We start from the raw sequence: 14,508 nt of genomic DNA, 5'->3' as shown, positions 1-14,508 counted from the left end.
CCGAGCGGCGCCCCGTGGGGGGGCCTGTGCTCTGCAGGGAGGTCCCTGCAGCCAGCGACGTCCGGGGTCTTTAATGGGATTATTTTTGCTCGTCTTGAGAATTTTTTCAGTCCTATTTAGCTGGTGAAACCCTAGCTTGTTCTTGATACACAAACCTATTTATTCTTGTGGTTTTTAAGTCCTCCCCAACCTCCCCACTCCCCTCCAGCAGGGCAGGCCCCCCAGCGGGTCCATCCCTCTCCCTCTGTTTTCTTGGGGCTTTCTCCCCTCTGCTGTCCGCCCGCAGCGACGCGTGTCCACACGTGGACAGCGTGGCGGAGGCATCTGTGAGCAATAAGGGCTGGGTTTGTTCCCCACCCTGGGGGAGGCCGGGCTCCAGAGAGGGGGCACCTCCCCACACCCCCCTCAACTGAGGCCCTGGGCCCCTGCCACCCCCAACTGGGAGGGGACTCCTTTTTCTAAAACACAGAACTCAGCCCAGCCAGCCAGGCCCCCTTCCTGGAGGCCAGCCCCTCACCCCAGGGGAGGTGGGGCCTGGGGTCTTCCGCATCCCTGCGTGGGGCAGGGGCAGGGCCCGTGGGGAAGGGGCTCAGCCCCTCCAGCCCTTCCTTCATCCTGTTATTTATTTGGATGGTTTCAAATCAAGACAGAGTCCATGTTGGAGGTGATAAAAGAACTGTTAAAAAAAAAAAAAAAAAAAAAAAAAAAACCCAAAACCCAACAAGAACACTTTGCGTTGAGTTTAGACACTATTTATTACCGGGATTACAGGCCTGGCCGCGGTAACAGACTTTTACATGGAATTGTTTAATTATTTGTACTTTTCATGCCAGAAAAATAAAAGTTCAGAATCTTATGGCCTCAGGTGTCTGTGCTTCCACACACCAGTTGGCCCTGCTGTGTGGCTGAGTGCACGCCACTGTCCCTCTCTGGGCCTAGCTCACATCTGGAGCCCCCTGGCTTCCCCACAGCACACATGTGATTGAGGGGGTGGGGTCTGAGACCAGCCCAGGAGGAAACCCAGAAGGAAGTGACCCAATAGCTGTCTGTTTACATGGTTCCAGGCTCTGCTGTCCACGGGGCATCTCAGGTGAGACCCTCAAACCGGAGCCAGATCTGCACAGCTGCTTACCATGTTCAGCCCTCTCCACCCCCGGCCCTTTCACACCCCAGCAAAGCCAGACAAACACAGATGAGTTGGAGGGATCATGTTTATTGTTTGGGGGGTCACAGGTCAAGTCACTTCCCCACCTAGAGGGAAGGCAGATACCCTGGGTGGGGGACACAGCGGGCCAGGCCCCCAGGGTGTGGGGGCCCAAGCAGGACAGGCTCCTTTATTCCATCTGTGGAGGCAGCAGGGGCCTGGGAACATGGCTCTGCCCCACTGGCCAACCAAAAGCACGGCATGGAGCCCTACCTGCTTCCTGCCCTGTGGGGTGGGTGAGGTGACCCATAGCGGCAGGCCTTGGTCCACAGACTCAGGGGCGGATGGGGAGCACCACTGGGGGCTGGTTCCACATCTTGATTTCTGGGACCAGAGAGAAACCAAATGAGACAGACGAAGGGAGATGGACGGGGAAGCAGTCATGTGGCCAAGAGCCCCCCCGCCCCACCATGCCCCCGAACGGTAGGATGGGAGAGACCCCCATCTCCCCACTCACCTCTGCACTGGGCAGGGCAGGGCAGGGCTAGAGCTCATCATGGTCGCCCTCCACTGGGTATTCAGGCGGGGGCTCTGGGCAGGCAGCTGGCGTCATCAGCTCCATGAGGTACTCGCAGCGGCTGGGCTCTGTGGTGCTGGTCACCACCGTCTCCTTCCCGCACAGCAGGCGCACCTGGGGTGGGCAGGTGGGGCTCAGGTGGGCTCTGTGGGCCACATCCCCACTCCACTTCCCCCAGCCCGCGGACACTCACGGTGGTGGAGCGATTGGGGCCCTGCCAGCAGCCTGTGCCCTGCTCATACTTCATGGCGCTGAACTTGTCGTGGTCGGGGCCAGCCCACGAGCCCCAGGTGCTATGGGAGAGTGGGCCGCTGAGAGGGGCCGGCCGGGGCACCCAGGGGTGGGGATGAGGGGCCGAGAAGGGGGCTAGCCCGAGCTCACTCACCCAAGGCTAGTAGGGGAGCCGCCGAGTTTGGGTTTCTGTGAGACAAGCTTGAAGGGGCAGAGTCTGTAGACGTACCTGTCGTGGGATGGGGCTGGTGGGTGGGGGAACAGGGGTCCAGCCTCCACGACAACCCCCCACACCAGAGCCATGCAAGTACCTCAAATCCCAGTGGCTGTGCCTAAGCCCACCACCCTCCCTCCCCACCTCGTCCTTGCTCAGGCCCAGACCCACCAAGCCCACCCACCACACGTGCCCACAGGGGACGCACTCATTGGTGGTGAGCTCATAGCACTGGCTGTACAGGTAGGCGAACTCGCCGTTGGGGCCAAAATCAAATGAAATCTCCTGTTCCAGGTTCCTAAAGGGGAGGCCCGGAGGTTAAGGGGCAGTGGGGGGTGCCAGCCCGACTCAGGACAACGCAGGAAGGCCCGCTCGAGTGGTGGAGGGTCTCTCGGGGCCTGGGCTCCAGTCCCCACCACCTGGGGACTCTCCCTGCAGGAGCCACCGCCAATTTGCAGAGGTTGCCTGAGTGACTTCCCCATCGCCACCATCTCTGGGGAGTTGGGCAGCAGGCGGCCATGGGGCAGTGGAGAAGTGGCCTTGCTGCGACCGCATGGGCACCCCCATACCTGATGGATTCTTCCATGTCCTTCAGGGACCGCTCAGCCTCTTCAAACTTGTTGCGGGCCTCCTGGGCAGCTGGTGGGGTTGGGAAGGAGGTCAGAGGTGTCCCCACAAAGGGCAGGGGGTGGCGCAGACAGGCCTGATTCCCCCAGCCCCAGGGCTGGCTCTGGGTGAGGAGAGGGCCCAGGAAGACCCTCTGGGCCTTGCCAGCCGCCAGGCAGACCCCACCGCCCCGCCCCGGCTCTCAGCTCTTGAGGGAGCAGGGCCGGAGCTCCTGGGGCCCTGCTGGTTCCTCGCCTGCCAAGGGCGACACAAACAACAGCTACCCAAGAGGAGGGAGAAGGGCCCCTGGGACTGGTGTGGTGGTGCCAGCTTCCCCAGGCCCCAGAAGCCCCCTCTGGGTGGCCCAGAGCCCCTGGGCTTGCCTGGGCCAGCCCCAGGTCCCCTCGAGGAGCAAGCGGGGCCTGTTTCTTGGGCCCCTGCACCTGCTGGCGACAGGGAGGGGCCCCTCCCTCCCAGGGTCAGCCCTCACCGTTGATGAAGGCCTGTGTCTGCTCATCATACGGCGGCATCCTGTCCTCCTCGGTGGGGCTGGCCGTCTGGGGGGCTGGGGCTGGGGTGGGGCGTCCTGGGGGTGGGAGGACAGAGTCAACGAGTGACCACTCCCACCCATCACCCCCTCCACCCCTAAACACCCACTTTGGGCTGCTCCCCCTGGGAATCCTCGTCCTCCTCATCCTCATCCTCCTCTGTCTCCTCGTCCTCCTCGTCTTCGTCCTCCTCCTCTGTGGGCGGTGAGGGCATGGGGGGCTGCTCCTCCTTGGGCTCCATCACATCGGGTGCAGGAGGCGATGGTGGGTACTCAGTGGGCAGCACCTGCCGAATGTGCGGAGAGGTCGTGCTGAGGACTCGGGGGTCCACCCCCACCCCCAGGGCCGGGGCCAGGCTCCCACCATCGCCCAAGGGCGGCCTTGTGTCTCCATCCCTTCCAAGGAGCCTAGAAAGTGGGAGGGAGGGACAGACAGCTGGGGGCGGGGTGGCTTCTGTAGAGGAGGTGGGGCCGCCCAGCTGGCCAGGGTGGCCCTGTGCCAGAGCTGGAGGCAGTGCCTTTGTGAGGCATCCAGGGGCAGGGCGGGGGCGGCAGAGGGGGCTCATATCACATCCCTTCCCCTCCCTCTACTGACCTCAGACCGGTACTTGTCCCTGATGGCGGCCCAGACACGGTCATAGAAGAAAGCAGCATCCATCTGCGCGTCTCCCCCAAGGAGGGTCTGTGTGCGTCAGGTTGGGGTGGGGTCAGGGGCAGGACCTCTACGTGCCCCCCAACTCCAACCCAGGCACTCTCGTAGTGGGTGCAGGGGCCCTCAGGCTGCGGTGCCAGGCACAGCACGCGCTGACTTGCCCAGGGCCAGACTGGAGCTGGGCTGGGTGAGGAGCGTCTGCCAGAAGGGGGCAGCACAGGGCTGTGAGAAAGAGGCGGGGGCCAGAGAGGTGCGGGGTGGGGACTGGAGAGACCAGGGAGAGGAGCTGAGAGACAGAGGCCAGGGCGAGGTGGGGAGTGAGGACCAGCAGGGCAGCGATGGGTGGGGAGCAGGGACAAGGCCAGTGAGGGCAGAGCTGTGAGGAGGGCGGGTGACCAGGTGTGTGCACTGGGTAGGGCCGGGGGAGCATGGGTACAGGGAACCTAACTCTCCCCACGAGACGCCCTGAGGCACCACATGACTCCACTAGGTCCCACAGGGGAGGGAGGAAGGCCCTGGGTAGCCCCTCCTAGTCACCAGGCAAGGCCTGGCCACACCAGCCAGGCTGGGCCCCCCCAGAACCCTGGCCCTGGGCCAGCAGGGGACTCTCCATGGGAGTAGCCCACAGAAGGCCTGCCTCTGGCCACCCCCGCCCTTCCAACCCTGAGGTCACCTTGGGGCAATCCCCTCCAGAAGTCCCAAGCAAAGGGGTGGGCCGAGTACCTGGGCTTCCCCTTCTGATAATGCCCCGTCCCCATCCGTGTCCAGCTCCGGGTGGGTCTGCAGCTCAGCCACTGAGACCCTGCGGGGTCAAAGGCAGAAGACGATAGAGCAGTGAGCCCATGGGCTTCTGGTCAATTGCCCCCCAACCTGGGCCAGGGCTCCTCCTGAGAACTTGCTTTAGGACCTTGGGGCAGAGAGAGAGGGCAGGCAGGAAAGTGGGAAAAAATGAGGTCTGGAGTTAGGGCCCGGTCTGGTCTCTATCCTGGGAAAGGCAGGTCCTAGCCACCCCGTCCCCTGCCTCCTACCCACTGCTGAGGTTCCACAGCCCTGAGGAGCACAAGGGAGGGACAGGCACAGGGGTGGAGTGGTAGCCGTGTCCTCAAGGCCCAGCTGCCACTCCCTTCCACCCTTAGAGCCCAGTACAGGGAAACACTGTGGCCTGGCGTCCTCCACCACAGGAGACCCACATACCCATGGTGGCCCATCCTGCCCCTATCCCACCGCCCACCACCACTGCCCACCAGGAACGGGACCGCCCTGCCCATTCTCCCCCCAGGAACCCTCCAAAGTCCCAGGCCTCCCACCAGGGGGCCTGCCCAGCCTCCCTGTTCCCAAAAGCCCACCCTCCACTGAGCCGTGGGCCTGGGGTCGGCCAGCAAGTTCAGGGGCACTGGCCAGAATTTCGTCTTTCACTAAAGCGTCCCAGGCCACAGAATAGGCTTTCGAAAAGCACTGAGATCCTGAGTCCCCCTGTCCAGCTCGAGGAGGTGTTTTCCCTCATCTCTTCCCCAGCCCCTCCACGCCCCCAGGGGATCGGGCTCCAGGGCAAGGAGGTGGGCTCTGGTTGGTTTCCTAAAGGCGGGGAGAGGGAGGAGGGAGCCCGGGGCAGGTGGCGCTGGCACACTCACGCGCCATCCATGTCATCATCCAGCTCCTGGAAGGCGCTGGCTGCCAGCTCCCGCTCCCGCTGCTCCTTGGAGATGGCCTGCTGCTCTGTGGAAGGACCAGCTCCATCATCCTCCATCCCCAGCACCCCCTGGGCTCACTGTGTGCCCGGGCCTCTGGGTGCTGAGGCTGGGGCTCTGAGTCAGGCCACTGTGGGGGGCAGACTGGGGGCGGGAGCTAGGCAATGAGAAGGGCTGGCCTGTGTGGGGGTGGGGGGGGCAGAGGAGCTGGGCAGTGCCAGATGGATGGAGGATCCAGCAGGGGCAGCTGGGGGCATCTGCAGAGAGTCTGAACAATCCGTGACAGAGTGAGGGGTAGGACCATAGGTGTGCCACATTCAGGAGGCCCCAGGAAAAGAGGTCAGGGGACAGAGGCTGGGGTGGGGGCGCAGCCAGGTGAGGCAGATGTCCTGGGGGCCCCGCGGAGTGTCTCGCAAAGGGGGAGAAGCCACCAGCACGGAAGACGGGAACTGAGCTGTGGCCAGAGGACGCAGGGCGCTGCAGCCCCACACGTGCTCTGATGGTCTCTCCTCGGCCTGTCTCAGCCCAACCGGCTCAGGGTCACTCAGGAAAGCACCCCCAGTGCAGCTGCACTATGAGGCTCGGCCCTCTCCACCAGGATGAGCAGCCTGTGTCCCAGAGACCGCAACAATGTCCTCACAGATGAGAGCCCCAGGCTCAGGTGGATGAAAGGACCTGCCCATGGTCACCCAGCTGGTGAGGGGCACAGCCGGGGGCCCAAGCCAGGCCATGTGCCTCCAGAGCCCATGCTCATCCCCACCACCTTCTGGGAATCCCAGTGCAACCTCCGTGGCGTGCCAACCCTGAACCTGAGTCAGCAACTCCACACTAAGAAGCCAGGCACTAGTCTGCCCAGCCTTGTGTAAAAGGATGCTAGACATGGTGCAAAAGAAGGTGGAAACAGAAGCAAAGACCAGAGTTCGCTCACTTTCTAACACGTGGCCCGGAAAAAAAGAGTAAAGGAACCTGGCAGCAAAGGTGAAAGAGAAAACGCCTGCAACTTCAGTCACCAAGGGCCAGCCCCTCGGTACACAAGAGCCACTTACAAGCAGTGGAGACCAAAAACCTGATGGGAAAAATGGACCTGGATGAGACAACCCCACCAGGGTCACACGCTGGAATGGACAGCAGCTCTTAAAAAGGAAGCAGGGGTCCCGACACCGGGCTACAACATGGATGACCCTTGACAGTATGACGCTAGGGGAAAGCAGTCAGTCACAGAGGCCACTCACTGCCTGACTTCCTCATGTGAAACGTCCAGAGCAGGTCAGTCCATGGAAACAGGAAGCCAACGCGTGGGGCCGGGGGCTGGGGACGGGGCCAAGGGGAGATCTGGAGGGCCAGTTTAATGGGCCTGGGGGTCCGTCCTAGGGTGATAGGAATGTTCTGGAACTAGACAGCAGCGACGACGTCCTGCTGGACACTGTCGACAGTGTGGACGTACCTGACACCGTTGAGTCGGGCGCTGAAAACGGGCTGAAATGGTGAATTTGGAACATGACTGGGATTTTACCGCAGTGAGAAAAAATGGAGAGCAAAGAGTAAAAGGAAACGAGGCACCCGGGGACAGAGCACAACACGCATACACCATGCAGACCAGTGCTGCCCAGTGGAATCTTCTAGAGGGGGCGTGTGTCACCGCTGAGCACTGGGCCTGCAGCCCGCACGACACACGTCTGCAGTGGGCATGGCTGGAGCAGAGGCCTGGGAGCAACAAAGAGCAGCAGTTTCGCAGGGCTGGAGGGGGTGTGGGCAGGCCATCAGGCCAACATGGCACATACACAGGGTACAGAGAGCGGGGGGAAGCCCTCGACCGCAGGGGGCGTTGTAACCAGCCAGTGGTGGCCCAAATGCTGTCCCACCCAAGGCACTGGGGGAGCCAGGAAGACTGCTGGCCTGATGGAGGGAGGCCATCAGCAGGCCAGAAGGGGCAGAATGGGCCCAGGGACTTCCCTGGGGTCCAGTGGTTAAGAATCAGGCTTCCAGCAAAGAATCTGTGCGGGGGAAATGGGTTCGATCTCTGGTCCGAGGGGACTCCACATGCTGTGGAGCAACTAAGCCTGCGCACTACAACTACTGAGCCTGTGTGCCACAACTATGAAGCCCGTGCGCCTAGAGCCTGTGCTCTGCAACGAGAAAGCCCCACACCCTAACAAAAAGTAGCCCCGCTTGCCGCAACTAGAGAAAGGCCGCAAGCAGCAAGGAAGACCCGGCATGGCCAAAAGTAAATATAAATTAGTAATAAAAAGTCAGCCTTCTGATTCTAATAATTCTAATAAAGAACAATAATTTAGTAGAACTTAATAAATAGAAACGTAATAATATAATCTAATCCTAATAAAGCATCAACACGGGGGACACATTTCTGGCGTAAGATAACATACGCCGTGGGGCAACTGAGTCTGCCTGTCGCAACTAGAGAAGCCCCACACCATGCAACAAAGACCCAACACACGCAAAGGAAACTGGGCCCTGAGCGAGGCAGGAGCAGGCTGGTGACTCAAGCCTGCAGATAAGGGACAGGGTCTGCAATCAGAATAATGTGGGCATCAGTCTAGCTGGGCAAGCCAGTGGCCTCTTTGGCCTCAGCTTCCTTGTTTGTGAAACCAGGTGATGACTGGGAAAGGGGAGCAGGGACAAAAACACGATGATCCTTGTGAAACAAGCACTGGGTGCCCTGGTCTACCCAGCGTCAGCGTGGGAGAGAATACTGGTGTCTGTATCAGGGGTCAGCAAACTTTACTGTAAAGAACCCAGCGCTAAATATTTTAGGTTTGACAGGTCATAAGGTCCCTGTTGGCAACCCCTGAACTCTGTGGCTTGATCACAGAAGCAGCTGATGTTACGTAAACAAAGAGGGGGAGTCTCTGCTCATTCACCAACATGGTCTGTGTGTGTGTGTGTGTGTGCACTGCTCAGTCATGTCTGACTCTTTGTGACCCATGGACTGTAGCCTGCCAGGCTTCCCTGTCCATGGGATTTCCCAGACAAGAATACTAGACCAGGTTGCCATGCTCTCCTCCAGGCGATCTTCCCAACCCAGGGATTGAACCTGCATCTCTTGCGTCTCCTGCATTGGCAGACAGATTCTTTACCGCTAGCACCACCTAGGAAGCCCATGGTCTCCTTGCTGCTCCTTAAAAACTAGACAAGATGCAGCCTCGCGACCTTTGAGCCTGTCCCTTCTACAGGTAAAGGGCTTCCTCCATCTTAGTCAATGATGTACTGTGGGCACCTGGGGTAGACCTGGCACATCACAGGCACGCAGCAGGTGCTTGTCAGATGAACGACTGAATTACCGATTATGAGAAATCAGGACGGAGAGAGGGAAGGGCGGAAGAACACAGCAGATGCTCAAAAAGATGGGGGAGATCACAGCACAGCCTCAGAAGGCTACCAGCCGCTGGTCACCATCCCTGTGACCGGCTGGGGCCACGGCTCCAGATATTTCTGGCAATGCTTGATCTTAGTCTTTCAACTAGTCTGGAGTGGGTTTCTGCCTCACCTCTCCCTCCTATCCGCCTTCCGCCATGTGTGTCCCTGCACACAGCAGACTCAGAACAAATGCCAAGGTTTCAGATTATCCACAACAGCGGCACAATCTGCCAACAGCAAGAAAATGCTGGACCAAGCATTAAAAAAAAAAAAAAAATCACCTTAAAACCAACCCCAGGCAGTAGGAGTTGCCAGAGCAATGAGGAAGTGAAGAAGAGAAGAGAAGGTAGAAGCTACTTTCATCCTAAAGGATTTTGCCAAGCCTGGCAAATGTGGATGTCCATTTTGATAACTTGTGAGGGAAGGGAAATGAAAATCAAGGTCCAAGGTGACCCGCCCCATAACTATGACCCCATGGGACTCCCCTCAGGGCTAAGCTGGGCCAGGAATCAGGCAGCCCTTGCTCGGACCTCGGCTCGCTCTGCCTGGGGGGCTGGAGGAAGCTCCAGCCTCAACTTCAGACTTGCAGTCCCTGAATCCAGTGTTCTCACAAAGAAGGCAGAAAGAAAAGCCCCTCTTCTCGAGAGAAGGACCTCTCATCAAAGCTGCAAGTTACTGCTATAAATGACTTTTAAACACAATGCCCAACACACAGTCGAAGATAATGAGGCAACTGGGGAACTAAAGGGCCGTGATTTAAAAAAAACCAGTGGAACGACAGACAAGAGACAATGGGCAAGAGACTCCTCGGCCCAGACTCTTCCCTGGTAGGAGCCAAGGGGGCATCTCAGCCACGCGGGATGCAGCGACGTACCTTCCCACAGCCTGCGGTGCTGGTCTTTGGCCGCCTCCTCTGGCTTCTCGGCTTCCTCCTTCAGGGTCCGCAGCACCTCCACCTGGTCCTCCAGTGACTTCTTTCCAGCCTGCAGCTCAATGAGCTTTTTCTGGGAAGGCAGAAGACAGGGGCCGGCTCTCAGCCTATTCTTCCCTCTTCCTCTCCTGCCTCTATTTCACATTATCTTTTCCTAATACACCCGCCTCCTGGATCTCCTCCAACCCCTGCTACTGTGGTTCTCTGCAGCCCACTGGAGAGAAATACAAACACCTCAGTGCATGCCTGAGGCCCTGCACAACCAGGACCCTGCCCACCTCTCCAGCCTCATCCACCCCTTTGCTATCTTAACTGCCCTAACAACATTCAAAGCTCTCCACACACACTACCCCTAGTTCTTCACATAGGCTTTCCTTCTGTCTGCAACACTCTGCCTGGCTAACTCTGAATAAACCTACAGATTTTGATTTAGATGGAGACCTCCTCCTCCAGGAGGTCTTCCTTGCTTCCTGTGCCCCAAGGCGGGTTCAGAGAGCAGAGGGACCAAGGGAGGGAACATACGTTTGATTCCTGGCCCAGGAAGACTCCACGTGCCTAGGAGAAGCTAAGCCCCTGCGCCACAACTACTGAGCCTGTGCTCTAGACCCTGGGAACTGCAACTCCTGAAGCCGGCGTGCCTAGGGCCTGTGATCCGCAATAACAGAAGCCACTGAATGAGAAGCCTGCCTGCTGCAACCAGAGAAAGCCTGCGTGCAGCAATGAAGACCCAGCACGGCCAAAAATAAAATAAAATTCTTTTTAAAAACTGATTGCTTGTATTAAAAAAAAAAAAAAGAAAAAAAAAGAAAGGGGATTTCCCTGGTGATTCAGTGGCCAAGACCCTGTACTCCCAATTCAAGGCGGCCAATTTGATCCTTGGTCAGGGAACTAGATTCCACATGCTGCAACTAAGACCCAGCACAACCAAATAAATAAAAAATATTCAAGGAAGGAAGCAAGGAACGTGTGTGCTGGGTGGGCTCCAGCCTAAGAATGTGGGCCCTAGGATGTAGGGTCCCTCCCAAGACTTTGCCTGACACCTCAACCTGATCTGCTGCCAGGGTCCTCCTGCTGGCCCATGAAGTCAAAGGTCACTTGGCACCAACTTCACTGTGTGGCTAAGCACGAGAAGGATCTCACTGGCCCTGGATACACTGCCCACTATGAATTCAGGAGGTACCTCACTAGCCAGGCCATGGGGGTGGGAGAGGAAGACCCAACCCTTCCCTGGTCTGAGAAACAGAGCTGGGGCCCTTGCTCAGAGGGTTAAGCGGGAGCCCTGAAGGAGAGTTGAGGACTCTGACCTACCAGTTAAGGGGGTGGCAGACAGGCAGGGAGAGACACACCCCTGGGGACTCACCCTCTTCAGCCCTCCCCCCACACATCCCCAGCACCCACCCTACTGAGCTAACCTGGCTGTGGTTGAAGGACCTTGTCTTGAGTCCTCCCCCAGAACTGGTAAGACATACAGTCACTGGCCTTAACTTACAGATGAGAGCACCCTAGAACCCGGAGGAGAGGCATCCCTCCTCCAAGCCCACTTTGGTCTGCACCCAAGGCCTAGGTCCATGCCTGGCTGCCGCCCACCTGGTACCAGCCTAAGCAACAACTAAACGTCAAGTGGACACAAGGCACAGACAGACACCAACTGGCCCCAGGACACCACTGGTGGGGAGCAGACATAAACCCCAGCCAGCCTCACCAGCCTCCAGGTCGTCCTGGCTCAGCCCCACCAGGCCCCTCACCTGCTTCTCCTCCCGGGCCTTCTTCCAGTCCTCAATCAGGATCTTCTTCAGGCGGAAGCCCTCGCGGGTCACCTCTGCCATCTGCTGCAGTGTCTCTCTCTCCTTGCGGCCCTTCTCTCTGGGGGGAAGGGAGACACAAGCACCAATGGGAGTGCGTTTAGTGCCCACTAGGTCTGCCTCTTCCAAAGGGGTTCAAGCCCCTGCCATCACCCCATTGTGTGGGCAAAAACAGGAGCTCAAACACTCCTGCTCCCTCCTCCCCCAGGTCCTCCTGGCTTCAGAGTCCCTCACCCCCATCCTAGAGAGGAGGTGCAGTGGACAGGGCTCGCTCACCCTCAGGGCCGTGGGAGGGACTAGGGGTTGCTGGGATGTGGGGCTGGAAGGAGGTGCCCAAGAGGAGAAAGAGACGAGCGCACAAGTCACAGACTCCCTGACAGAAGGGCTGTCTGGCCTGTAGGCAAAATCTGCTCAGTCTACTCTCTACTTAAGAGACCTTCCATCAGAAGGGTTTACGGAAATGTCACGACGCTCAGCTTCTCTGAAAAACATATCCGGCCCTGCCACCTGCTCCCAACTCACAGGAGTGGAAGGAGGCTGTCCCTTTTAAACGCCACAATCCCCATCACTCCCTGACTGCCTCACACTCGGCCTGCATGCACTTGCTTCCATCACCTGCCTGCGGGCATTTCAGTTTTCAGGTCCTGCTGCAGCGGTGCAATTAAAAGCACAGAGTCCCAGGTTAGACCAAGCTGGATTCGAGTCCTGGTTCTGCTATCTCTTAGCTATGAGACCCTGAGGAAGTCATTTTCCTTTCTGAGCGTGAGCTCCCTCATCGGCTGAACAGGCGAACACATGACACTCGCTTCCAGGCCAGAAGGGAAACCGCTGATAGAGCATGCACAGAGCACCTGACACAGGGTGAGCCCTCAACACACAAAAGCAGAGAGGAGAGGGAGCCCGATTCACCCAGCAAGGCAAGGCAAGGGAAGGGGGAGAGGGGGGCAAGGGAACGGGGGTGTCAGCTACGTACTTGCAGGTGTTCTCACAGACGATCCCGCTGTTGTATTCGTCGGTCCCGTCACAGCAGTCTGAGGGCAGACGTGGGGGCGCTGTCAGGACTCCCCCCACCCCGCAATGCCGCCTTCCCTCGGCCCAGCACCCTGTCCCCCATCCTGGGGCCAGTTCATTCACCACACACTCCATCGTTGACCCATCTGGAGGAGATGTACAGGGCCTTGTAGCCTGTGTTGGTGCAGTGGAAGCTGCCGTTGGGACAGGCAGCTGTGCCTGTGGGCAAAGGAGGGAAGGAGGGTTTGTGGAGTGGGTTCAGGATCCGGCAGGTCACGCCCACCACATGCACATGGGAGAGTGAGAAATGTGAGAATAACTGATGCCAAGTAAGGGGAGGAAGGACCACTGCACTTTGGGGGCCTGAAACAAAACGCTTCTGGGCTCCCTCCTGCCTCTCCACGCTGGGGGGTGGCAGGGGGGGGGCCCTCCCAACTGGGCCCTGCCAAGCCCTCCCCCTCCCCCTCTGGGCTCCCATAGCGCCTCCCCATCGCCTCACCAAACCACTGACCCACTTTATTCTGTGCCTGCTTGCCTCCACTCAACAGAGAGCTCTGTGAAGACAGGACTGGGTCTGTCTGGGACACCACACAGGACGTAGCACTCACCAGCTCAATAAATGTACAATGAATGAATGAACGGATGCATGGATGAATGGAGAAAACACTCACCTGGTTCATCTGAGCCATCTTTGCAGTCACAGTAGTCATCATTGACCTGATCAAAGGGGATACTGGCAGAGCCATCCAGGCAAGTGAAAGGCTTTGACTCGTCGTAGAAGTGATGGTCTGGGGAGGGGGACAAGGGGCCCAGTCCAAGGCAGGAAGAGAGCCCTTTCCACCCAAAGGTACCTCTTCCCACTCCCACCGGCTAAGCATTGCAACCTTCCCTGCCCAGAGTCCAGAACACTGAGACCGAAGGCTGTAAGCGCCTATCCCGGAAGCCTCCCACACCCCACCCCCAATTCTGGCCACCTCCAGTGGCTCACTCACTGGTGAGGGAGACGCCCCGGGGTCGCCTGACTTCCACGGCCCAACACATCGGCAGTAGCAACAGCAGCAGTAACATCTCGCTGAAGCCTCGGAAGCCGGAAATGGGTTCTGCCAGAAGGAGGCTACTGGGAGATGCACTGCGACCCCACGCTGCAGCGAGAAAGAGGCAGCAGGTCAGTGGGAGAGGGCTCCTTCCAGCCGAAGGAAGGCGCCTCTCCCTCCGGTCAACTGGATTCCTTCATCGCTCCGTGCAAAGAGGTCTCACTTAACTTCCCACACTGGGGGCACGGGGGCCGGGGCGGAGGCGCGGGGTGGGGGGTTCTCCCCAGTCCTACTTAGTGGAAGGGAACCTCACTTGGCCCAAATCAATGGTGAGCGGAACTCAAAACCTCCGCTCCCTCTGGGTCGGAGGTGGTTCGCTATCCAGTTCCCGCCAATCCGCCAAAAGGGTTAACAGTCCCCCCCTCTCCAAACGCACACCCTTCGGCTGCCCCTAAATAGGAAATTGCGGGGGGGGGGGTCCTCCCGCCCACTAGTCCACCACGTACACGAGGCTGGGGCAAAGGTCAATATCCACCGCGCCCCCCTGACCCAGCAGCCAACGGTTTCTCCTGCAGAAAGGAAGCGGAAGTGTGTGAGAATCGTCACGTCCGGCATCACGCTCCGCGCTAGGGACGGCGGGTCCTGGCTGCCATGTTGGGAGTGGCATGTGGCAGGCTCGGAACCCAGTCGGCCATC

At 59.0% G+C, this 14,508-nt stretch overlaps 1 protein-coding gene across 1 annotated transcript; it reads right to left on the bottom strand.

Annotated features, from left to right (window-relative positions):
- Positions 1–1,193: 1,193 nt before the first annotated feature.
- Positions 1,194–14,462, bottom strand: PRKCSH (PRKCSH beta subunit of glucosidase II). The gene is made up of 18 exons (XM_070373699.1): positions 14,319–14,462; positions 13,771–13,920; positions 13,450–13,566; positions 12,902–12,997; positions 12,741–12,798; positions 11,711–11,828; positions 9,909–10,038; positions 5,603–5,687; positions 4,695–4,773; positions 3,915–4,001; positions 3,426–3,606; positions 3,263–3,358; positions 2,736–2,805; positions 2,375–2,464; positions 2,107–2,181; positions 1,915–2,014; positions 1,662–1,835; positions 1,194–1,528 (listed from the first exon to the last, which is right to left on the bottom strand). The coding sequence occupies exons 1-17, from the start codon at positions 14,425–14,427 to the stop codon at positions 1,689–1,691; spliced, it is 1,788 nt and encodes a 595-aa protein (XP_070229800.1). The 5' UTR covers positions 14,428–14,462; the 3' UTR covers positions 1,194–1,528; positions 1,662–1,688.
- Between the last annotated feature and the right edge of the window lie 46 nt (positions 14,463–14,508).

The sequence above is a fragment of the Bos mutus genome, chromosome 7 (genome assembly GCF_027580195.1).
Source record: "Bos mutus isolate GX-2022 chromosome 7, NWIPB_WYAK_1.1, whole genome shotgun sequence".
Lineage (NCBI taxonomy): Eukaryota > Metazoa > Chordata > Mammalia > Artiodactyla > Bovidae > Bos > Bos mutus.
Note: the sequence above shows the minus strand (reverse complement) of the source record. Positions and strands in the feature narration are given on the sequence as shown.

Bases quoted from the DNA above. Each gene is read 5' to 3' on its own strand.
- PRKCSH (XM_070373699.1), bottom strand. From the start codon at position 14,427: ATGCCGGACGTGACGATTCTCACACACTTCCGCTTCCTTTCTGCAGGA. The intron at 12,998-13,449 runs GTGAGTGTTTTC...CTTTGCCCACAG, and splicing joins AGATGGCTCAGATGAACCAG to GCACAGCTGCCTGTCCCAAC. The intron at 2,182-2,374 runs GTGCGTCCCCTG...ATCCCACGACAG, and splicing joins TATGAGCTCACCACCAATGA to GTACGTCTACAGACTCTGCC.